The 21,280-nt window shown below is 47.9% G+C and overlaps 1 protein-coding gene across 1 annotated transcript in view; it reads right to left on the reverse strand.

Annotated features, from left to right (window-relative positions):
* Positions 1-21,280, reverse strand: part of MCM3AP (minichromosome maintenance complex component 3 associated protein) — a 619,735-nt gene that overhangs the window by 71,767 nt on the left and 526,688 nt on the right. Inside the window, exons 25-27 of the mRNA XM_069225490.1 lie at positions 18,424-18,681; positions 18,038-18,170; positions 16,264-16,461 (exon numbers count right to left, since the gene is read on the reverse strand). Coding sequence (XP_069081591.1) covers positions 16,264-16,461; positions 18,038-18,170; positions 18,424-18,681 — 589 coding nt within the window. The remainder of the gene's footprint in view (positions 1-16,263; positions 16,462-18,037; positions 18,171-18,423; positions 18,682-21,280) is intronic.

The following is a 21,280-nucleotide window of genomic DNA, read 5'->3' on the forward strand; positions in this document are numbered from 1 at the left end:
CAACTTACATGCTAAAAAGCTAAAAGAACTGCCCCAATGCAAACATACTTCACAGTGGGCACACAGGCCAGCAAAGCCCCTGGAGATTTGAGGCATCTGGAGGAAGCCTAAGGTTTAATAAGAGGCTACAAATAACGAGCCTCCTTATTCAAAAAAGTCCTGTAGCAGTAGATCAAGACTTTAACCGCTTCTGTGCCTTGGACGAGATGATCTCGTCCAAGGCTACAGTTCCCCTGTGCCTTGGACGAGATCATCTCGTCCATGGCACAGGGGAACTTGGGGGCGCGCTAGCGCGCCCCCCGTGCACCCCCCTTCCCCCCCCCAAGTCGGGGATGGAAGGGGAAGACCTTCCCCTTCCACCCCCGACCCCCCCCCCTGCGCGCGCGCTGATGTGTCACAGGGGCCTCCCTCGTCGCGCTGGAAGCTCTGCTTCCAGCGCGATTGAAAAAGAAATGCAAAAGCATTTCTTTTTCAATCACTTGGGAGGCCCGGAGGGGCTTCAAAGGGAAGGAAAAGTATTTCCTTCCCTTTGAAGTCCCTCCGAGGGTTTCAAAAGCCGGATTGCTTGCAATCCGGCTTTTGAAACCCCACTAGACACCAGGGATTTTTTTTTTTTTAAATTGAAATTGACAAAAGGGAGCGACCCCTTGGTCAAGGGTCGCTCCCAGGGGGGGCATTTTTTTGAAAAGGCCTTTTCTGCCCCCCCCTGGGGGCAGATCGGCCTTATTAGGCCGATCTGCCCCCAGGGGGGGCAGAAACCTCTAGGCACCAGGGACCATTTTTTTTATTTTTATTTTTTTATTTTTTTATTGAGGTGGGGAGCGACCCCTTAGGCAAGGGTCGCTCCCCTTGGGGGAAAATTATATTTTGGCCATTTCTGCCCCCCTTGGGGGCAGATTGGCCTATTTTGATGAGGCCAATCTGCCCCCAAGGGGGGTAGAAACCACTAGACACCAGGTATTTTTTTATTGTTATTGACAAAAGGGAGCGACCCCTTGGGCAAGGGTCGCTCCCAGGGGGGGCATATTTTCGGGAAGGCCTTTTCTGCCCCCCCTGGGGGCAGAAACCTCTAGGCACCAGGGACCATTTTTTTTTTTTCATTTTTTTTTTTTTTGGTGGGGAGCGACCCCTTAGGCAAGGGTCGCTCCCCTTGGGGGAAAATTATATTTTGCCCATTTCTGCCCCCCTTGATGAGGCCAATCTGCCCCCAAGGGGGGTAGAAACCACTAGACACCAGGGAGTTTTTTCTTTGCGTGAATTTCACGCAAAGGGAGCGACCCCTTAGGCAAGGGTCGCTCCCTGGGGGGGGAGGGCAATTTATTTTAGGCCATTTCTGCCCCCCCTGGGGGCAGATCGGCCTATTATCAGGCCGATCTGCCCCCAGGGGGGGAAGAAACCTGTAGGCGCCAGGGCAAATTTTTTTTTTGTGTTTTTTTTTTTTGTTCTTTCTTTTTTTTTTAGAGATGGGGAGCGACCCATCAGGCAAGGGTCGCTCCCCTGGGGGGCAAATTGTATTTAGAGCATTTCTGCCCCCCTGGGGGCAGATTGGCCGATTTTAGGTCAATCTGCCCCCAAGGGGGCAGAAACCACTAGGCACCGGGGATTTGTTTTTTGGCGCCAATGTCACGCAGGGGGAGCGACCCCGTAGGCAAGGGTCGCTCCCGGCGCGGGGGGGGGGGGGGGGGGGTGGGGGTTTCGGGGGTGAAATTTATTTTAGGCCATTTCTGCCCCCCCGGGGGGGGGGGGGGGGGGCAGAACACTCTAGGCGCCAGGGCAATTTTTTTTTTGTGTTTTTATTTTTTGTTGTTTCTTTTTTTAGAGATGGGGAGCGACCCATCAGGCAAGGGTCGCTCCCCTGGGGGGGCAAATTGTATTTAGACCATTTCTGCCCCCCTGGGGGCAGATTGGCCAATTTTAGGTCAATCTGCCCCCAAGGGGGCAGAAACCACTAGGCACCGGGGATTTGTTTTTTGGTGCCAATGTCACGCAGGGGGAGCGACCCCGTAGGCAAGGGTCGCTCCCGGCGGGGGAGAGTGGGGGTTGGGGGGGCAAATTTATTTTAGGGCATTTCTGCCCCCCCCCCACCCCTGGGGCCGGCTGAGCTACAGGCCAAACACCACAGGTAGGCACCTTGCAAAAAACACCTCTGTTTTCTGTGAAAAAATATGTTGTGTCCACGTTGTGTTTTGGGCCATTTCCTTTTGTGGGCGCTAGGCCTACCCACAGAAGTGATGTACCATTTTTATCGAGAGACTTAGGGGAACGCTGGGTGGAAGGAAATTTGTGGCTCCTTTCAGATTCCAGAACTTTCTGTCACCGAAATCAGAGGAAAAAGTGTTTTTTGGGCCAAATTTTGATGTTTGCAAAGGATTCTGGGTAACATAACCTGGTCAGAGCCCCGCAAGTCACCCCATCTTGGATTCCCCTGGGTTTCTAGTTTTCAAAAATGCACTGGTTTGCTAGGTTTCCTCAGTTGTCGGCTGAGCTACAGGCCAAAATCCACAGGTAGGCACTGCTTTTTATAAAAAAATGTGATGTGTCCACGTTGTGTTTTGGGCCCTTTCCTTTCGTGGGCGCTAGTCCTACCCACACAAGTGAGGTATCATTTTTATCGGGAGACTTGGGGGAACGCTGGGTAGAAGGAAATTTGTGGCTCCTCTCAGATTCCAGAACTTTCTGCCACAGAAATGTGAGTAACATGTGTATTTTTAGCCAAATTTTGAGGTTTGCAAAGGATTCTGGGTAACAGAACCTGGTCCGAGCCCCGCAAGTCACCCCTCCTTGGATTCCCCTAGGTCTCTAGTTTTCAGAAATGCACAGGTTTGGTAGGTTTCCCTAGGTGCCGGCTGAGCTAGAGGCCAAAATCTACAGGTAGGCACTTCGCAAAAAACACCTCTGTTTTTTTCCAAAATTTAGGATGTGTCCACGTTGCGCTTTGGGGTGTTTCCTGTCGCCGGCGCTAGGCCTACCCACGCAAGTGAGGTATAATTTTTATCGGGAGACTTGGAGGAACGCTGGGTGGAAGGAAATTTGTAGCTCCTCTCAGATTCCATAACTTTCTGCCACAGAAATGTGAGGGACATGTGTTTTTTTAGCCAAATTTTGAGGTTTGCAAAGGATTGTGGGTAACAGAACCTGGTCCGAGCCCCGCAAGTCACCCCTCCTTGGATTCCCCTAGGTCTCTAGTTTTCAGAAATGCACAGGTTTGGTAGGTTTCCCTAGGTGGCGGCTGAGCTAGAGGCCAAAATCTACAGGTAGTCACTTTGCTAAAAACAGCTCTGTTTTCTGTGATATGTCCACGTTGTGTTTTGGGGCATATCCTGTCGTGGGCGCTAGGCCTACCCACACAAGTGAGGTATCATTTTTATCGGGAGACGTGGGGGAACGCTGGGTGGAAGGAAATTTGTGGCTCCTCTCAGATTCCAGAACTTTCTGCCACAGAAATGTGAGGAACATGTGTTTTTTTAGCCAAATTTTGAGGTTTGCAAAGGATTCTGGGTAACAGAACCTGGTCTGAGCCACACAAGTCACCCCTCCTTGGATTCCCCTAGGTCTCTAGTTTTCAGAAATGCATAGGTTTGGTAGGTTTCCCTAGGTGGCGGCTGAGCTAGAGGCCAAAATCTACAGGTAGTCACTTTGCTAAAAACAGCTCTGTTTTCTGTGATATGTCCACGTTGTGTTTTGGGGCATATCCTGTTGCGGGCGCTAGGCCTACCCACACAAGTGAGGTATCATTTTTATTGGGAGACGTGGGGGAACGCTGGGTGGAAGGAAATTTGTGGCTCCTCTCAGATTCCAGAACTTTCTGCCACAGAAATGTGAGGAACATGTGATTTTTTTAGCCAAATTTTGAGGTTTGCAAAGGATTCTGGGTAACAGAACCTGGTCCGAGCCCCGCAAGTCACCCCTCCTTGGATCCCCCTAGGTCTCTAGTTTTCAGAAATGCACAGGTTTGGTAGGTTTCCCTAGGTGGCGGCTGAGCTAGAGGCCAAAATCTACAGGTAGTCACTTTGCTAAAAACAGCTCTGTTTTCTGTGATGTGTCCAGGTTGTGTTTTGGGGCATATCCTGTCGCGGGCGCTAGGCCTACCCACACAAGTGAGGTATCATTTTTATCGGGAGACGTGGGGGAATGCTGGGTGGAAGGAAATTTGTCGCTTCTCTCAGATTCCAGAACTTTCTGCCACAGAAATGTGAGGAACGTGTTTTTTTAGCCAAATTTTGAGGTTTGCAAAGGATTCTGGGTAACAGAACCTGGTCCGAGCCACACAAGTCACCCCTCCTTGGATTCCCCTAGGTCTCTAGTTTTCAGAAATGCACAGGTTTGGTAGGTTTCCCTAGGTGGCGGCTGAGCTAGAGGCCAAAATCTACAGGTAGTCACTTTGCTAAAAACAGCTCTGTTTGCTGTGATGTGTCCACGTTGTGTTTTGGGGCATATCCTGTCGCGGGCGCTAGGCCTACCCAAACAAGTGAGGTATCATTTTTATCGGGAGACTTGGGGGAACATAGAATAGCAAAACAAGTGTTATTGCCCCTTGTCTTTCTCTACATTTATTCCTTCCAAATATAGGGGTGTGTGTAAAAAAGACATCTATTTGAGAAATTCCATGTAATTCACGTGCTACTATGGTCACCCCGGAATTCAGAGATGTGCAAATAACCACTGCTCCTCAACACCTTATCTTGTGCCCTTTTTGGAAATGCAAAGGTTTTCTTGATAGCTATTTTTTACTCCTTATATTTCAGCAAATGAATTACTGTATACCCGGTATAGAATGAAAACGCACTGCAGGGTGCAGCTCATTTATTGGCTCTGGGTTCCTCGGGTTCTTGATGAACCTACAAACCCTATATATCCCAGTAACCAGAGGAGTCCAGCAGACGTAACGGTATATTGCTTTCGATAATCTGACATTGCAGGGAAAAGTTACAGAGTAAAAAGTAGAGAAAAATTGATGTTTTTTTCACCTCAATTTCAATATTTTTCTTTTTCAGCTGTTATTTTCTGTAGGAAACCCTTGTAGGATCTACACAAATGACCCCTTGCTGAATTCAGAATTTTGTCTACTTTTCAGAAATGTTTAGGTTTCTGGGATCCAGCATTGGTTTCATGACCATTCCGGTCACTGACTGGAAGGAGGCTGAAAGCACAAAAAATTGCACAAATGGGGTATGCCCCAGTAAAATGCCAAAATTGTGTTGAAAAATTGGGTTTTCGGATTCAAGTCTGCCTGTTCCTGAAAGCTGGGAAGCTGCTGAGTTTAGCACCGCAAACCCTTTGTTGATGCCATTTTCAGGGGAAAAACCACAAGCCTTCTTCTGCAGCCCCTTTTTCCAATTTTTTTGAAAAAAACGAAATTTTCACTGTATTTTGGCCAATTTCTTGGCCTCCTTCAGGGGAACCCACAAAGTCTGGGTACCTTTAGAATCCCTAGGATGTTGGAAAAAAAGGACGCAAATTTGGCTTGGTTAGCTTATGTGGACAAAAAGTTATGAGGGCCTAAGCGCGAACTGCCCCAAATAGGCAAAAAAAGGCCTGGCACAGGAGGGGGAAAAGGCCTGGCAGCAAAGGGGTTAAAAGAAATGTGCTTTTTCAGCAGAAGCCAGTGCAGCTTTAAGAGTGCAGAAACCATGGAGGCCTGTCCCAGAAGGGTCAAAAGCAGCCAGGCTGCAGAGATCATCACACGCTGAAGTTTCATCAAGTGGGATTGGGACACTCCAAGATATAAGATGTTGCAGTAGTCCATGGACATGTCCAGTGCCTGGACTACTGTTTTTCTAGCTGGCTCAGGTAGACAATAAATGATGGTTTTGAGAGATTTTAAAATCCCAAAGCATTTGCCTGCCAGGGCCGTGATCTGACTATGAAGTGCAAGTTTTTCATCAAACCAAATGCCTAGGTTTTTTAACTGTAGGCTCTGGCGGAGGTAGGGGTCTGAGTGCTCCTGATCACCAAGCAGATGACCAGATTGAGGGTTGCTTGCCTAAAATGAGGGCCTCTGTTTTCACTGCATTTAATTTCGGGAAACTGAGCTCCAGCTGTTGTCTGAATACCAATGTACTCACGTTTTCAAAGGAAAATACTACTGACGAATTAGAATTGCTATGTTGCTTCTTTTTTTTTTTTTTTAATGTTTCATATTGCACTTGTTTTCTCACTTAAAAGGGGCTTCAATTGTATTTGTTTTCTCATTTCAAAACGGCTCGTCTTTAAGGTTTTTACATTTGCACAAAACTGGCACTCACAAATTCGACTCATCATGTTCTCGATATTTTCCTCGGAGCCACTTGACAGCAGAGCGATATTCAACAATGTTACCTGCTAAGTAGCAGTCTCTGAGCTAAAGTAACCTTGCGCTTTGAATCATGGATGTTTCACGGTCTTGGAAGAGAAGTCCAATGGCACTGAAGTGCTCTTCACTGAGCAGAGCATCTGCAAGGTGTGTAGTTATCGTTTGAGGGGCATCGAATCCCCCTCGCCCTGTCGTCAGATTCTAAAGTGCACTTTGATTCTTGTATTGAAACTTGTGAGGTTTCAGAGTCCAGAGCAAGAGCGAACTTAGTAAAAGGAGTCTTTAGGCAGAACTTAAGGTACCTTTTCAGAGTCTTCTGTAAACTTCGACAGAGCCTAATACATATAGCCCTTGCTTTACCCTCAGCTCTAAATTAGCTTGGGGAGAATTCTTCAAATACTTGATGGCACTGATGCCTGAAAATAGAGAGAGGTGGCAGTGCTCAATGACACTGATTTCAGAGAATGATCTTTGAGACCTTCCACAGGGCTGGCAGATCAGAGGTGCCACTCTTAATAAACCCAGCCCTGTCAAGCAGGGGAACCTTGACCAAAGATACCATATAAATGGAAGGAACGATAACCTGTACGCATTTCCACTTTAGAAGGCAGAAAAGCCCTTGCAATACAAACATAAGTCACTAAGCTAAACAGCACGTGTACTGGAAGCAGAACGCCTCCATTGCAGCTCTCACAGGCTCAAAAATTATCCCACGATACAGGTGCTATGACAACCACGATCAGAGAACTGGATTCTAGGCACTGCGTTTATGGGAAGCTTATTGGGGAAATATTCACATAATTGAAGTGCTTTCTGGCTCTTTCAAATCATAAACCGGCGATGAACCTTCCTGTGTTACTCCACAAACGTCGAATTCATTATTATTCATATCATTATGTTATTTGTATAATGTCCCTGCTCTTATTTTGTCAGCCAGTTGCTTGCGTTTTGTGCACTGCTAAACCACTGTGCAAAATACCAAGCCTTTGTGCCTCTAAATAAGGATATAGATGCGCTTTCTATGACATCACATTCTTCTGTGTTACTGCTACAATTAAATTTCTTTGCTTCTCTAAAATTTCGAGTTAGTCTGGTTCTTGTTTTGGCGTTGCTTTGCCACTTTGCTGCTTGTACACGTTTAAAGTGCTTTTTCTACAACTAATGTTGCCAGGCCCATCTAAAAGCTACCCTGCTGCGCTGGATTTTAACACACAACCTACCTTCACATTATCGGTAATATTCCACGCTTTTACTAAATGCCACTATCTGAATGTAGCTAGTTCCCTCTTTAAGGGTGTCTGCAGCTCAGTCCGTACCAGCATATAATGCCATTTAATACTAGTAGTAGTCCACCAATGTTGGTGTTGATCTGTCTCTTGTTAGTCACTTATTCTGGTGTTAGTCTGTATTTCTGGTACTGGTGTGTGATTACTTGTAGCACATTCTGTGTTACCCGAATGTAACTACGTCCTGCCTTAAGGTGGCCTGCAGATCAATAGTTCAGAACAGAAAACACATTTAACTGAAATAACGTATCGTTATTTTGGTCTTAGCTGTCCCATGATTTGAACGACTATATTTTGCGAAAAAATAACCAAAAGTATTCAAAGCGTAAAGAGAGCACTGCTTTTTCACAACTTTTGACTGGTGGGGTCTGGGGCATAGAAGGCTGCGTCATAGGTCGGTTTCCCGAGAGGAAATGGCTGCAGCCCTCAAGCAAATCATTCATACAAGAACGTGGAATTATGAAAGAATGAAAAGCTACCGACAGCTGCACTGAACACTGCACTCTTCGTAGCGGCTGCCTTGTCAGACTCTGGGCAGTATTCTCTGAACAGTATTCTCTGAACGTTTCCTGCCAGGAATTGCTTAAGCACAAATGGGGACGACATTAGCCGGTAGTCTTGTGTAGTGCAGTGGTTTATCGAAAGTGTTCAGGCTGTTTTGCTTTCTCTCGTGTTCTGTAGGGGCGCAGGCCGGCGGTGTATGGATGGTGAAAGTCCACCACCGACAGCCTTGAAGCCCGCCAACACCGTGAACCCAAAGCAGTGCGAGTCCGGTGGTAACCCACAGGAGACGGTACAGCCTCAGCCACTGCAGCTGGGAATTGCCCCCCTCCGCCTCCTTTAAACTAGAAACACTAAGATGGCGGCGCACTAGGATGTGCCCGTCTGAGCTCCGCCGCCCTGACCCGGAAAACTGCTTACTGGCCTGCCGGGGAGACGCCCTGAGGCCCCCCCAAAGCAACGGGCGCTCCCATGTGCTGTTGGCCGCCCAGCGGGGGCTCTGAGGTGCGCTGCGCTGCTCCTGTGGGGAGAGGAGCGGCCGGCCCCGAAACAATCGGGCCGCAGAGCGGCGTGGGCGGCGGCCTGGGCCGCGAGGCGGGCCTTCCTCCGGCGGCTTCCTGGACTCAGCGCCGGAGGGGCCGAGGGCCTAGAAGGCTCGGTTTGGGCCCCGCGAGCAGCGGGACCGCAGTGGGGGCTTCGACGCCAGGACCTACGAGCGTCTTGGGCACGGAGGGCGCCCCCGCACACATGACTTGATTGGGGGCTGGAGGTCGGCGCCCCCCACCCTAGCGCCCCTCTGCGGGACAGAGGAGAGGACTGAGGCCCCAGGCGAAGATAAGGGAGGCCGTTGCTTTTCCCCAAGTTTGCTATACTCACCCACAGGGAGTTTAAGTAAGTGCGGGCCCGTGCACAAGGAGGCAGAGGCTGCAAAAGCGGAGCTTAGTAAGAGGTGGCTACCATGTGCTAGGTCCAGGCGCAATCTCTGACACGGCGACACCTGCTGATCTGCTTTAGACGGAGCTTTTGGAGAGACTTGAGGGGCTGATCTGGCGAACCGAGACTGGGCCGGTGAGCCATGGCGACGTCCAAATCCAAGCGAGAGCGCTCAGTGAGAGAAATGCTGACAGGGGCCCGCCTGGCATCGGGTGGTATGGCTGAGGACTCACCGTCAACGAGACCCCTGGAGGGTCGGATGGAGATGGATCCAGAGGAGGGTTCACCGGTCACGAAGGGCTTTTTGACCTCCCCGTTTGATTCACTTCGGAGCGACATTCAGGAGCTGCGTAGGGACATATCTCAGGAGGTGAAGGAGCTGCGAGGAGAGGTTACCTCCTTGGGAGAGCGAGTTTCGCAGCTGGAAGATGGTGAGATTCCCCGTGGTGAAGAGGTGGCGGGCCTGCAACAAGAGGTAGTCCGCCTCCGAGAGCAGCAGGACCTCGTCCAGACAGCGGTCGAGGATTTGGAAAACCGCTTGAGGAGACAAAATATTCGCATCAGAGGGGATCCGGTGGGGGCGGAAAAGGAGGACATTGGGGACTATGTGGTGGGCCTGTTTCACTCTCTGCTTGGCCTGGATGAGACACAAGAGATAGTCCTGGATAGAGTCCATCGTGTCGGCCGCTCTGGTGGCCCTGGAGACTGCCCCCCGGACATTCTAGCCTGTCTCCATAATTTTGTCCTTAAAGAAAAGATCCTACAGCGGGCTCGCAATCTTCAGCAGGTACTTTTTAGAGGGCATGAACTCCAATTTTTTCATGACCTCTCTGTGCGGACCCTGCAGAGGCGGAGAGAATTTAGACCGATCACAGAACACTTGCGAGCGCACAATGTGTCTTACTCCTGGGGCCACCCGTTCCGCCTGGTCTTCCGCTGGGAGGAGCAGCTCCGGCAGGTGAAATCCGCTTTGGAAGCAAGTCGGATCCTGGGTCTGGAGGATAAAGGCCAGGAGGTAAGCGAGAAGGCGACTTTGCCTGTGGGGGGTCCTCCGTGCTGGCGGCGAAAGGAGAAAAGAAGGAAGTTGCAGCGCCCAACGGCCTCGGAGCTGAGGTCGGAGAGGGAATCTGTTTTGAACAGTGTGGCCGCCGGCACTTCAGCTTAGAGAAGGGGGGGCGGGGGTGTCCTGAACTGCGTTTGGCCTTGCTGTTAACGGCATGTTGACCGTTGAAGAGGGTCGGGCGGCGGGGGCGATGGACCTGGTTTACCAAACATGGATGGATCTACTGCCCCGTGGAGACTTTTCCTTGTGAAGATGGATGTTCGAGGACTTCTGTATTGTATGCACCTGTTGTGCGTATTGGTTGAATGTTGTTGGGTTTCCCTGCGATGCTGGCTTTTTTTGTGGAGATATTCTCAGGCCCTGGTGCTATAGGTGGTGTAGATTTTGGCACGGGTGGTGGTCTTCTTGCGAGCTCACTTCCTTCTTGCATGCTGCCCTCACTTTAGGATATGATTATTAAATGTACAAGCTTGAATGTCCGTGGGCTCAATAACCCTACCAAGAGGCTAGCCATCCTGTCTGCCTTAGAGAGATCGGGGAGTCATATATGCCTGCTGCAGGAGACAGACCTTGTCTCAAAAGATATTTATCGTATGCACTCTAAGTGGTTCCCCAGGCAGTTTTGGTCTTCGGCACCATCAAAGCATGCAGGGGTGGCGATACTACTAGCGTGCTCATTCCCTGGGGAAGTGGTATCAAAACTGCATGAGGTGCAAGGGAGGCTTCTAGCTATGAGAAAGAGACTGGGGGGGGGGGGGGGGGGTACCTTCACTATTGCTTCCCTATATGCGCCTAACTCCCAGCAGGAAATCTTCCTAAAACAGGCTTTGACCCCGCTGCTGCAATCCCCTGATGGTGCCATCCTGGTGGGGGGCGATTTTAACCTGGTGATGGATGGTGATCTGGACCGTTCAGGTCACCGGTATGGGCAGACAGGGTCAATGACGGCGGCTAGTCGTCAGTGGCTGGGTGAGTGTGGCCTGGAGGATGTGTGGAGGAGGGCGCACCCCACGTTAAGAGATCATTCCTTTTACTCGGCAGCGACTAAGACATATGCTAGGCTGGACCTTTTCTTGGCCTCGCAGGAGTTTCTTCCCCGGGTCAGGGAGTCAGTGATTGAGCCTCAAGCCCTGTCAGATCACGCCCCGGTTACAGTTGAGGTTCACATGAATATGGAGCGCGTGGGCTCATCGGGGTGGCGATTTAGGGACTCAATACTTCAGAATGGTGCAACAGTAGAGGCGATTCGTAGGGCAATAATAGACTATCTTAGCCTTAATGACGACGGGACGACTGGCATGGCAACGCTGTGGGAGGCACTGAAGGCTGTATTGAGGGGTGAGGTGATGTCACTGTCCACTAGGGATAATAAAGCAAGGGGACTACTCAGAGAGGATTTAGAACAGCGAGTGAGGGTGTTGGAGCGTTCACATAAGCATACCGGCGCACCAAGAGTATGGCGAGAGCTTGAGAAAGTAAGGAAGCAGTTGAGGAGGTTGGACTGGGACAGGGCAGAGTACGCGGTAGTCCGCCTTAAACATAAGTACTATACGGGAAGTAATAAATGTGGGAAGCTACTGGCACATAGGGTGCGAGCGCAGCACGCGGCGTCAATGATAAAAATGTTCGCTCTCCCTCGGGAGTGGAAGCGCGTACGAGCAACCAAATTGCGGAGGCCATTGCAGAGGCCATTGCGGAATTCTATTGGGTACTATATGGGGCTGAGGAGCCCAGTAATTCAACTCCGGAGGCCTTCCTAGAGGGTATAGCAATTACTCCCTTGACCGAGAGGGAGGTGACTTTGTTAGATCAACCTATAAGGGCGGAAGAGGTTATATCAGCAAATGCGCGCTTGCAGACCGGGAAGTCACCGGGCCCGATGGTTTCTCCGCGCTTTTTTATAAGACCTTCTGTATGGAACTTGTACCCGTTTTAGTGCGACTCTTTAATTCCTTTCGACACTCTGGGCTCTTACGTCTAGCATGTTAGATGCCACTATCGTGGTTATTCCGAAGCCGGGGAAGGACCCGGAGGAATGCGCCTCATACAGGCTGATCTCCCTCTTGAATATTGACGCCAAATTGTTCACTGGCATACTGGCACACCGTCTCAATTATTACATGCCGGGTCTTGTGGACCTCGACCAAGCGGGATTTATACCGCATAGGCAGTGTAGTGATAATACCAAGCGACTGCTTCATCTATTGGATAAAACTGATCGCTCGCGCAGGGAGGCGCTCTTCCTTTCTATTGATGCCGAAAAGGCGTTCGATAGGGTTCATTGGCCATACCTGTTTAGGGTGCTAGAACGCTTTGGGCTGGGCCCGGGTTTTATGGCATGGATCCGCTGTATCTATCAGGCGCCTCGGGCGGCGGTCCGAGTTAATGGGACGCTCTTGTTGCCATTCTCAATTCAAAGAGGGACCAGGCAGGGGTGCCCGCTTTCGCCCCTCTTGTTCGCGCTTTATATGGAGCCCATGGCGCAGCGGCTCCGGGATAACCCTCGGATTACGGGCGTGAAGTTTGAGGGAGATTAGCATGTCATATCATTATATGCGGATGACGTGATTCTTACTTTGGTGGAACCTGCGACCTCACTGCCTGCACTAATGGGTGTACTAGAGGAATTTGGACGGGTCTCGGGATTCCGGATAAATATGCTAAAGTCGCAGGCTATGAGCAGGTTTATCAGTGCCAAGCATGAAAGAGATTTGAAGGCCCGATTCCACTTTATATGGTCTTCCTCAAAGCTCCCGTACTTGGGGGTTGAGTTAGGGTCCACGGTCGCTCGTACGGCGACGTTGAATTATACAAAATTAATCCGGGAGGTGCAGCGAGACTTAGAGACCTGGGGGAGACTTAAACTGTCTTGGTTGGGGAGGGTGGCGGCAGTGAAGATGACCATCCTACCACGTGTACTGTATGTGTTTCAGGCACTTCCGGTAGAACCCCCGCCACGAACGATAGCAACGCTTCAAACAGCGGTTCTAAGATTTATATGGGAGGGAAAAGCGACGCGGCTACCACGACAGGTGCTGTATCGCCCTAGGCAGGAGGGTGGGCTGGCGGTCCCCTGCCTTCTGCGATACTTTCAGGCAGCACAATTGAGTTTCCTCTTGGAATGGAGTTGCCCGTCTTCCGAGAAACATTGGTGCTTCATGGATCAGGCAGTGGTTGGCTCTCATATATGGAAGGAGCCCTGGCTTAGGCGCCGTAACAGAGCTCGGGGGTTGTACGTATCCCCGGCCACGGAGGTGTTGATGAGGGTGTGGGTCCGGGTGGCCAGCAGAATGGGCTTGATGACTTTCCCGTCCCCAATGACCCCTCTGGGTGCGAACCCTGATTTTGGTCTAGGCCTTCAGTCGGAGGCACTGCGTCGGTGGCATGAAGGTGGCTGTAAAAGGGTAGGATATCTTTTTGATGAGCAGCCTTTGACCAACTGAGGGAGGCGTATGGCTTAACCGAGGCTGACAGGATGATGTATTATCAAATACGACACTGGGCCCTGCTACCAGCTAACAGAACATTAATAGATAGGCCGTTAACACCGTTTGAAAAATGGATTCTAAAAAGGACGATAAGCGGCTGATCTTGGAGCTTTACGCTCTCCTGCGGGGGGAGGCCCGTTCGCCTAAGACTAAGGGCCAGCTGAGGTGGGAGAGGGAACTGGAGAGGGAGCTCTCGGATGAGGAGTGGGAGAGCATCTTTTACAGGGCACACCACACAGCTTACAATGCAGCAGGTACAGAGACAGCTTATAAAGTGGCCTCCTATTGGTACTACACCCCAGCAAGGATTCACGCTTGGGATCCCACTAAGTCCAGCCTTTGTTGGAGGGGGTGTGGCGGTGGGTCACTTGTCCATCTGCTATGGCACTGCCCATCGGTACTGGGAGAATATAATAGACGTTATTGACACTGCGTTTGATACTCAGATCCCCAGATTTCCTGCGTACACTTTGCTCGGCTTGCCCAACCCTCTCACTTTCCCCCTGAGATCACTGAAAGGATGGCAGATGGCCTTGGCTTTAAATGCGGCACTACAGCTGTTACTAACTGTGTGGGGGACTGACCAGATCCCGACAGTAACATCATGGCTCCATAAGCTTTGGTTTATCCTCACTATGGAAAAGCTCACTGACTTCACAGCAGCGTAGTGGGGACTTTAAGGAACTTTGGCAACCATTCTTACAAATACTGTCTGTGGAGTTCACAGAATTGACATGTCCGGCCTATTTGAGGGTTCTGAATTTGAATTGAGTGAATGGGAGCGAATGTGCAGTAGAGATGTAAACATAGGGCCAGGATTGCACTGGAACGAGGCCTGGGACTGCTTGATTGTTGTATGGTATGCCAGTCGCGGGGAAACAAAGTTGAAGTTGTATTTAGGTTTTCTATCGCTGCGCATGGAGCATGCTCTACATCAACGTAATTGTATTATTCTGATGCTTTGCATATGTGATGTTTATAATTGAAAATGCCAATAAACAGATTTGATCCATAAACTAGAAACACTGCCTTAAATCTGATTTTCAAAAATTCCAGAATTTGGTAAGTGGAGAACAGCGGTTCAGAAGAAGAGGTTTTTTTCCAGAATCCTGCTCTCGTTTGCTTTGCTTGATTTTGGGATCATATTTATAAATGATTTCAACGAAATGAAAAGAGGTTGTACGTGCAGCTAGGGTTCAAAATTTAGAGGTACCCACATCAGAAAAAGATGGTCAGTTTTCAGTGGAAAGATGTGCTTTGTCCATGTTGCGTTTTGGGCTGTTACCTGTGGGCACTAGGTCTACCCACACACGTGAGGTACCATTTTTATCAGGTGACTTGGGGGAATGCGAGTGGAATGAAGTTTATCGCTCCCCACAGATTTCACAGCTTTTCATCACAAAATTAATATGAAAATATGTTTTTTTTAAGTCAAAGTTTGAGGTTTGCAAGGGATTTTTGGTAATAAAATGTGGTGAGAACCACGCAAGTCAGCCCACCCTGGACACCCCTAAATGTCTAGTTTAAAAAAAAATGTACAGGCTGGTCAGGGTTCCCTAGGAGCCATCTAAGATGGGGTCCAAAATCTAGAGGTACCCACATCCAAAAAGAGGATTGGTATTCGATAGAAAAATGTGCTGCATCCATGTTGTTTTTGTAGCCGTTTCCTGTCACGGGCACTAGATCTAACCATACAAGTGAGGTACCATTTTTTTTTTTTTTTTTATCGGAAGAGTTGTTGGAAAACCGGGTGGAAGGAAGCTTATGGCTCCCCTTAGATTCCAGGACTCTAACACAAAAAAGTGGGGGAAATGTGGGTTTGTCAAAGTTTGAGGTTTGCAAGGGTTTCCGAGTATAAAACCAATAAAACGTAGGAGAGCCACGGAAGTCAGCCCACCCTGGATACTCCTAGGTGTCTAGATTTTTTTTTTAAATACAGGTTGGCTATGTTTCCCTTAGAGCAAAATCTAGAGGTACCAACATTGGTAAAAGAGGATCAGTTTTCAGTGGAAAAATGCGCTGGGTAGAGGTTGCTTTTTGGGCTATTTCCTGTAGTGGGCACAAGGTCTACCCACACAAGTGAGGTCCTCCTTTTTTTGGGGAGACTTGTACTCATTGACATTGAGTAGTGTGCTGTCACAAACCAGAAGTGTGGGTGTACTATTCTGGGGTGTTTGGATGACCTCACTGAACAGGAAGCTGTTGTACAGCCTGTTGTCAGAAGCAAGCAACCTAGTAACAGTGCCGAGAATTGCCAGGCCTCAACAGAACTGTTTCTATTCTGCAGAATCAGTAAACCATTTAATCAGGTAAACGAGTTTAGGAAGGATGGGCAAAATGAAGATGGGTTTAAAGTCATAACAAGATATACCCTTGCATATGAATACATATAAATCAGGTGGAGGAAAGAAGAGTGAGGTATACAAATCCCTAGAAAGCTATCGATATTTCTTAGAAAAACTAAACCGAGTTGGAGTTGGTTAGCATATTTTGCAATGGACAGCACTCTTAGACTGTAGCCGGGCTTCTGTGGAAACAAAGGCAGTTGTTTACAGAAAGTGAACGCATGAATCAGTCTTTAATAAAGCATTAAGGAAACTGAATCAATGAAGTAAATCCTGGAACAGGCACCTGGGAGAACAAAGGCTGAGAAAATAATACTATCACTTCATACATTTGAATATGTGGTGTCCAGTTTACCTTTGGCTTTCCTCCTTCTCAGCCTGCAGGCTATGTGACAATTTCTCTGGAAGAAGCTCCTCCCGGGATGGGACATAAGTGATGTCTACCTCCCGCGGAGACTGAAGTGTAGTATTTGCACTGACATGCTGGATTGGAGATTGAGATGCTGAAGTCCGTCTGTGTAATGCCAAAGCTCGGCTCTGACTCAGTAATGCACTGAAAAGGGGAGCAGACTTCAGTCAGTAGTGAACAACTAAAGCTACTCTCATCCTCAACTCCCTACTTTACCCCACTATCCTCTCTTCCTCCAGTCCTCCTCAGCTCAGTCTTCTTTCGTCTACACTCCTGTTTCCATCCACCATGTCTCCTATCACTTGCCACATTAAGCTGCAGTGCTGCCTGCACCACTGTTTCAGTCCACCATATCCCAATACCATCTATCTTCATTCCCCACCCTATCATCTAGCTTCAGTCTACCTCCTGTTCTCTGGTTCTAGGCTCCTTGCCCTCCTCCCTGCCTCTTACCACCATGGCTTTAGCACCCCTTCACTACAGCGCCAGCTCACCTCAAGTCCCCTTCTACAAAGACTCTAGGCCCCTTACACCAGGCTCCCACTGCACACTTCAATATCTAAGAAGCTCAAAAGAAACTTAGAGGAAAAGTAGGAGAAAATAGACATTGTCGGCAAAATGCAAAGTCTTGAAGAGCATTTCTCAGCAGACTTTTTAGCTCTTAACCCTTTCATAGATTTCTTGGCCTGGGTACGTGATAAGGCAGAGCAGGCTAAAATAATACTCAAATGTCTTTTCCATTCTTTTGGATCTCTTTCTCCTTCTGCAAAGTATAAGGCACACTCTCATAGAGACGGTTGATCTCACTAGTATGGTTTTAGTGCAGGGACAATAGTTAGCTCCCTTTGATCAGCCATTTTAGCACCAGCTCAGTATGAACCTCTCTACCATCACAGGGATGCAAACGGACCACTATTAAAGCAGACTAAACATGCTAACTGTTATGGCTCCTTATCGCTTCCCCCGTTTGTGCACAGGGACAAACTAAGAACACTCCTCTATCACCTTTCCAGTTCATCCTTTATCTTGCTCTCTTTGAAGAAGGATTTATCAAACTACTCTGGTGAGCTGTTGTATTTCCAGTTCAATCCTTATTTGTTCACAGGGACTCAGCTCTCCCCATAGCAGACTCAAACATGCAGCCTCTCTAGCCCCAGTGGTTCTCATTTTACCTGTGCATAGACAGGTATGTAAAACGCACCCTTGAGAGCATCCTTTGGAGCCATCAGCCCTTTATGGTTCTGTGAATGTGCACAGACAGGGGCATAGCTTACCCTTAATTGCAGTTTGCCATGTCTTTACCTAATGTATAGTTCTACTAGGTATGCGCCTAATTTTTCTTCTGCAAATGTAATCCAGTGTAGATCCACATTACTGGGCTACGCTAGCATGCAGAGTATCTGGTTTTCCTTATACCTACACTAACTGCACAGCTTTCTCTTATATTAGACGTGGTTTGAGCAAGGAACCTTGAAACTGGGTATGTGTTTTATATCATATGAAAGCAGCATTCACTGCATAACTTACAGAAAGCAAATTGTCATACTTTGGCACCTGCAATATGCCCATCATACGAGGAAGAACTATGCAGACTTCATCAATCCATCATTTCTATTCCTGAGCATGGGTTCATAATACACTTTTCATACCGCAGTTTTTAATTCATTGGGGACTTAGGAGGGTTTATGATGGTGCACTCTACTCGGAGAACAGTTGTTACCTCTTAAGTCCTCTCTCTTCAATCTCTCTCAGGGTGTTCATTCGAGCATGTTTCCAAGACACTGGCTGCACAAACGTCTTTAAATCATCCTTGAAGAAATACACCCCAACCTGGCCATCTTCAGTCAAGACATCTATGTGAATCAGAAACAAAACCAAAATTGGAAATAAAGGTTCACCACAGTGGCATGTAGGATATTCACCTCGGACTAAAATAATTGGAAAAAATGTGGCACACTAGACAAACTAGGCACAAACCGAGTACTTTAAAGAAAAAAACGATTTCTACATTCTTTGACTGAAACCCAGGAGAGAGCCACAGGTGACTGTCAAACCAGTACAAGAGATACAGTCATAAGCAGAAGCAATTACCAGCAGCAGTGTTACCTGAAGCAATCGGCAGTCTTGGTGGTTTCCAATCCCTGAGTTTGTGGTCAATACAGACCATAAAAAGGTCACCCCAAGGGATGTCCTGGACAGAGGGTCCTTCCTCTCCGGAGCAGAAAAATTCCTGTTTCTTCCACTTGTCATACGTCTTACTCAGGAGATTTTCAACCCGAGATTCCAGAATCGGCAGGGTTAGCAGGGAACTGGGAATCTGAGCCACATACTGAAAAATCATGGAACAGACAGGACGCCATGGAGCTGAAAAGAAAAAGTGAATACTCCGTTTTTTGCATTTTTTTGTTTTTAGTGTCGTGCACATTCAAACAAATAGAAAATATGAATGCACTGCAAAAAAACGTTCTATATAACAGGGAAAGTGAGGCACAAAATATACCAGCTGTGGCTTACCCTTAAAACACATTTATTTGTACCTCTACAACATTCACAAAATGCATTAAAATGCTTCAAGGATGCAATGAGTTTTCTTACCGTAAGCACAGCAAATCGAGTGATCACAAACAGGGCCTGGGGGAAGCTAAACAAGGTTCACCCAAAAAACAGGAAGCAGACTGTGGTAGTAGCTTCATCCAAATGTTACTGATTAAATGTACATATATGCAAAGCTAAGGCCTTAACATACATCCCGAAACAAAAAACAGCTACTAGCTGTCGTTCTGGCATATTCGCTAAGTGAGGGACACGTTCTGAGCCATCAGAGGATAGGGTTAGACCTAAACTGCCCACACTTCCGCAGGGACCCTTAGCATTAGTAGGTCTGCTGTCTACAGGTTTCTAAATTTTAAGAAAATGGAGATGACACACTAAACAAAGGCAATGAATTATACAGTGAGCAAGAACGAGATGTCTTCAAAAACTGGCAACTGCATTTTCTACGATTCTAAGCAATACAGAAGCACAAGGGGAATAGGCCCTTTAGGGTGGACAGAAGGGGAATCTGGCCAAGGAAATGTACCACCATACCATCTTCCACAAATGGTATATGTATTATATAAGGTAATAAGCGCCATTTTAAGAGATGCCAAAACAAGGATGCAGCTATGATTCCCTAGATCACTAGCCTCCTTTTTGGAAATGAAGACCACAGAAGGGGCTCAGAAGAGCTGGCTAGACTGATTCTGGGCATGTAGGAGGCTAATCCTGAAATTAAAAATGTCTTCTCTTTAAACAAACGCCGGTAACTCAAAACTCTTCACAGCAACAGAGGGCCAACTGCTCTCCAAGAGATTGGAGCTACCATGACCATGGTTAAGCAAAATGTTATTGATTTCAGGAAGCTGTTCCGAGGTTTGGTTTTCATCCATGGTGGTCACCAATTAGATCTTTCCATAGCCCAACAAGTTTACGCAGTGGGTTAGGGAGGTGCTTTATCTTTTTCTACAGTTGTTTTACAACTAAAATGACTGGTAATCAAATGTACCCACATAGGATATGGACCAGTAACCTCAGTCTGCCGCAGAGTAGGTGCACTGTAGAGCAGGTCTAAAATCTTGAGGCCACTTAATAAAGCAAGCAGTAATATTTAAGCCAGGGCATCTCTGTCCCTAAAAAACACAGCAGTTATTTGGAAGTAGCTGGGCTTCGAAACTGTGGTCATCTACCACCTCCAGTCTCATTTATATGGAGACTGCACAAGTTTGTCAAACAAAACCCTCAGTATCTTCCCGGACTACAGAACAGAAGAAATATTGATGTGCAGTGTCCTGAAGAGCTCTGGGGGAGTTCAAAAGGATAGGTTTGTAGTGTGTATAACAATTTAGGAAGAAGCATCATTTTGAACAATGCAGTTCTGCCAATTAGTGACAACAGCAGTATGTCCCAATTTTGCGTATCCCTTTGCACCTGTTTAATCAAGGGGGCTATATTAAGATCCTGACTCTGGTGGGTGTCCCTCGAGATAAAGTGCCTAAGTACATGAAGCCATCTAAAACTATGTGGATTGGAGTAGGACAATTCACTGAACAGAAGTCACTGGGATTTCTCCCAGCTGACCAGTAGCTCCAAGGCTTTCCTGTAAACCTTAAGTATTTGCATTAGGTGTAGTAAGGTTACTTCTGGCTAGTGCAAGAATTAGAGCAGACTGTCCACATACATGGACAGCCTGTCTTCATTATATGCATTCCATTGAAAGGCCCATACTGGGCATCCAACCTATTCCATTCCCTGATGGATGCCCAGTTCTAAAGAGAAAGGCAAGGACAAGGACTAGTTTAACCTGACCTGCTGTCAAGTTTGACATGTAGAGCACCTCTGCATATATGCAGAAATAGGAGGCAGAATTCATCTTCCTCAAAAACTGGTGGGGTACAGGCCAGGTGATAGAGTAAAAGCCCTTCTCAAAATCTATGATAATAGCAATGCCCATGGTCAGATGCACTAGGCTGAGGCAATGATACATGCTGCACCCAGGCATAAAGCCACATTGGTCTCTGTGTACAAGGGTGCTTACTACTCAGGTCAGCCTCATAGTAAAAAGGTTTGCTAAGTCCTTAACTTGTATAGCAACTTTGCACACCATCCCAACCCCAGATAACTCATCGCTAACATACACATCACCACCAACCAAGACAGCCACCTGACCGAATGGACAAACCTCACCAGAAACGACATAGCAGCAGTCATGAGCACTATCCAACAGACTGATGGCCTCTACATATCTGCAAACTGGGGATATCACCAATCAGCACCACCCTGACATATCAACACTTCCATCACATCTACCACTTTTCCGGACGAATGGGAACTGCTGAAATCAACACCTTCCTCAGTAAGCCCACAACAGACCCAAATCTACTCACCAACTTCCAATCCATCTCCTTGCTCACCTATCCAGCCAAGT

This window comes from Pleurodeles waltl, chromosome 3_1, assembly GCF_031143425.1.
Source record: "Pleurodeles waltl isolate 20211129_DDA chromosome 3_1, aPleWal1.hap1.20221129, whole genome shotgun sequence".
Lineage (NCBI taxonomy): Eukaryota > Metazoa > Chordata > Amphibia > Caudata > Salamandridae > Pleurodeles > Pleurodeles waltl.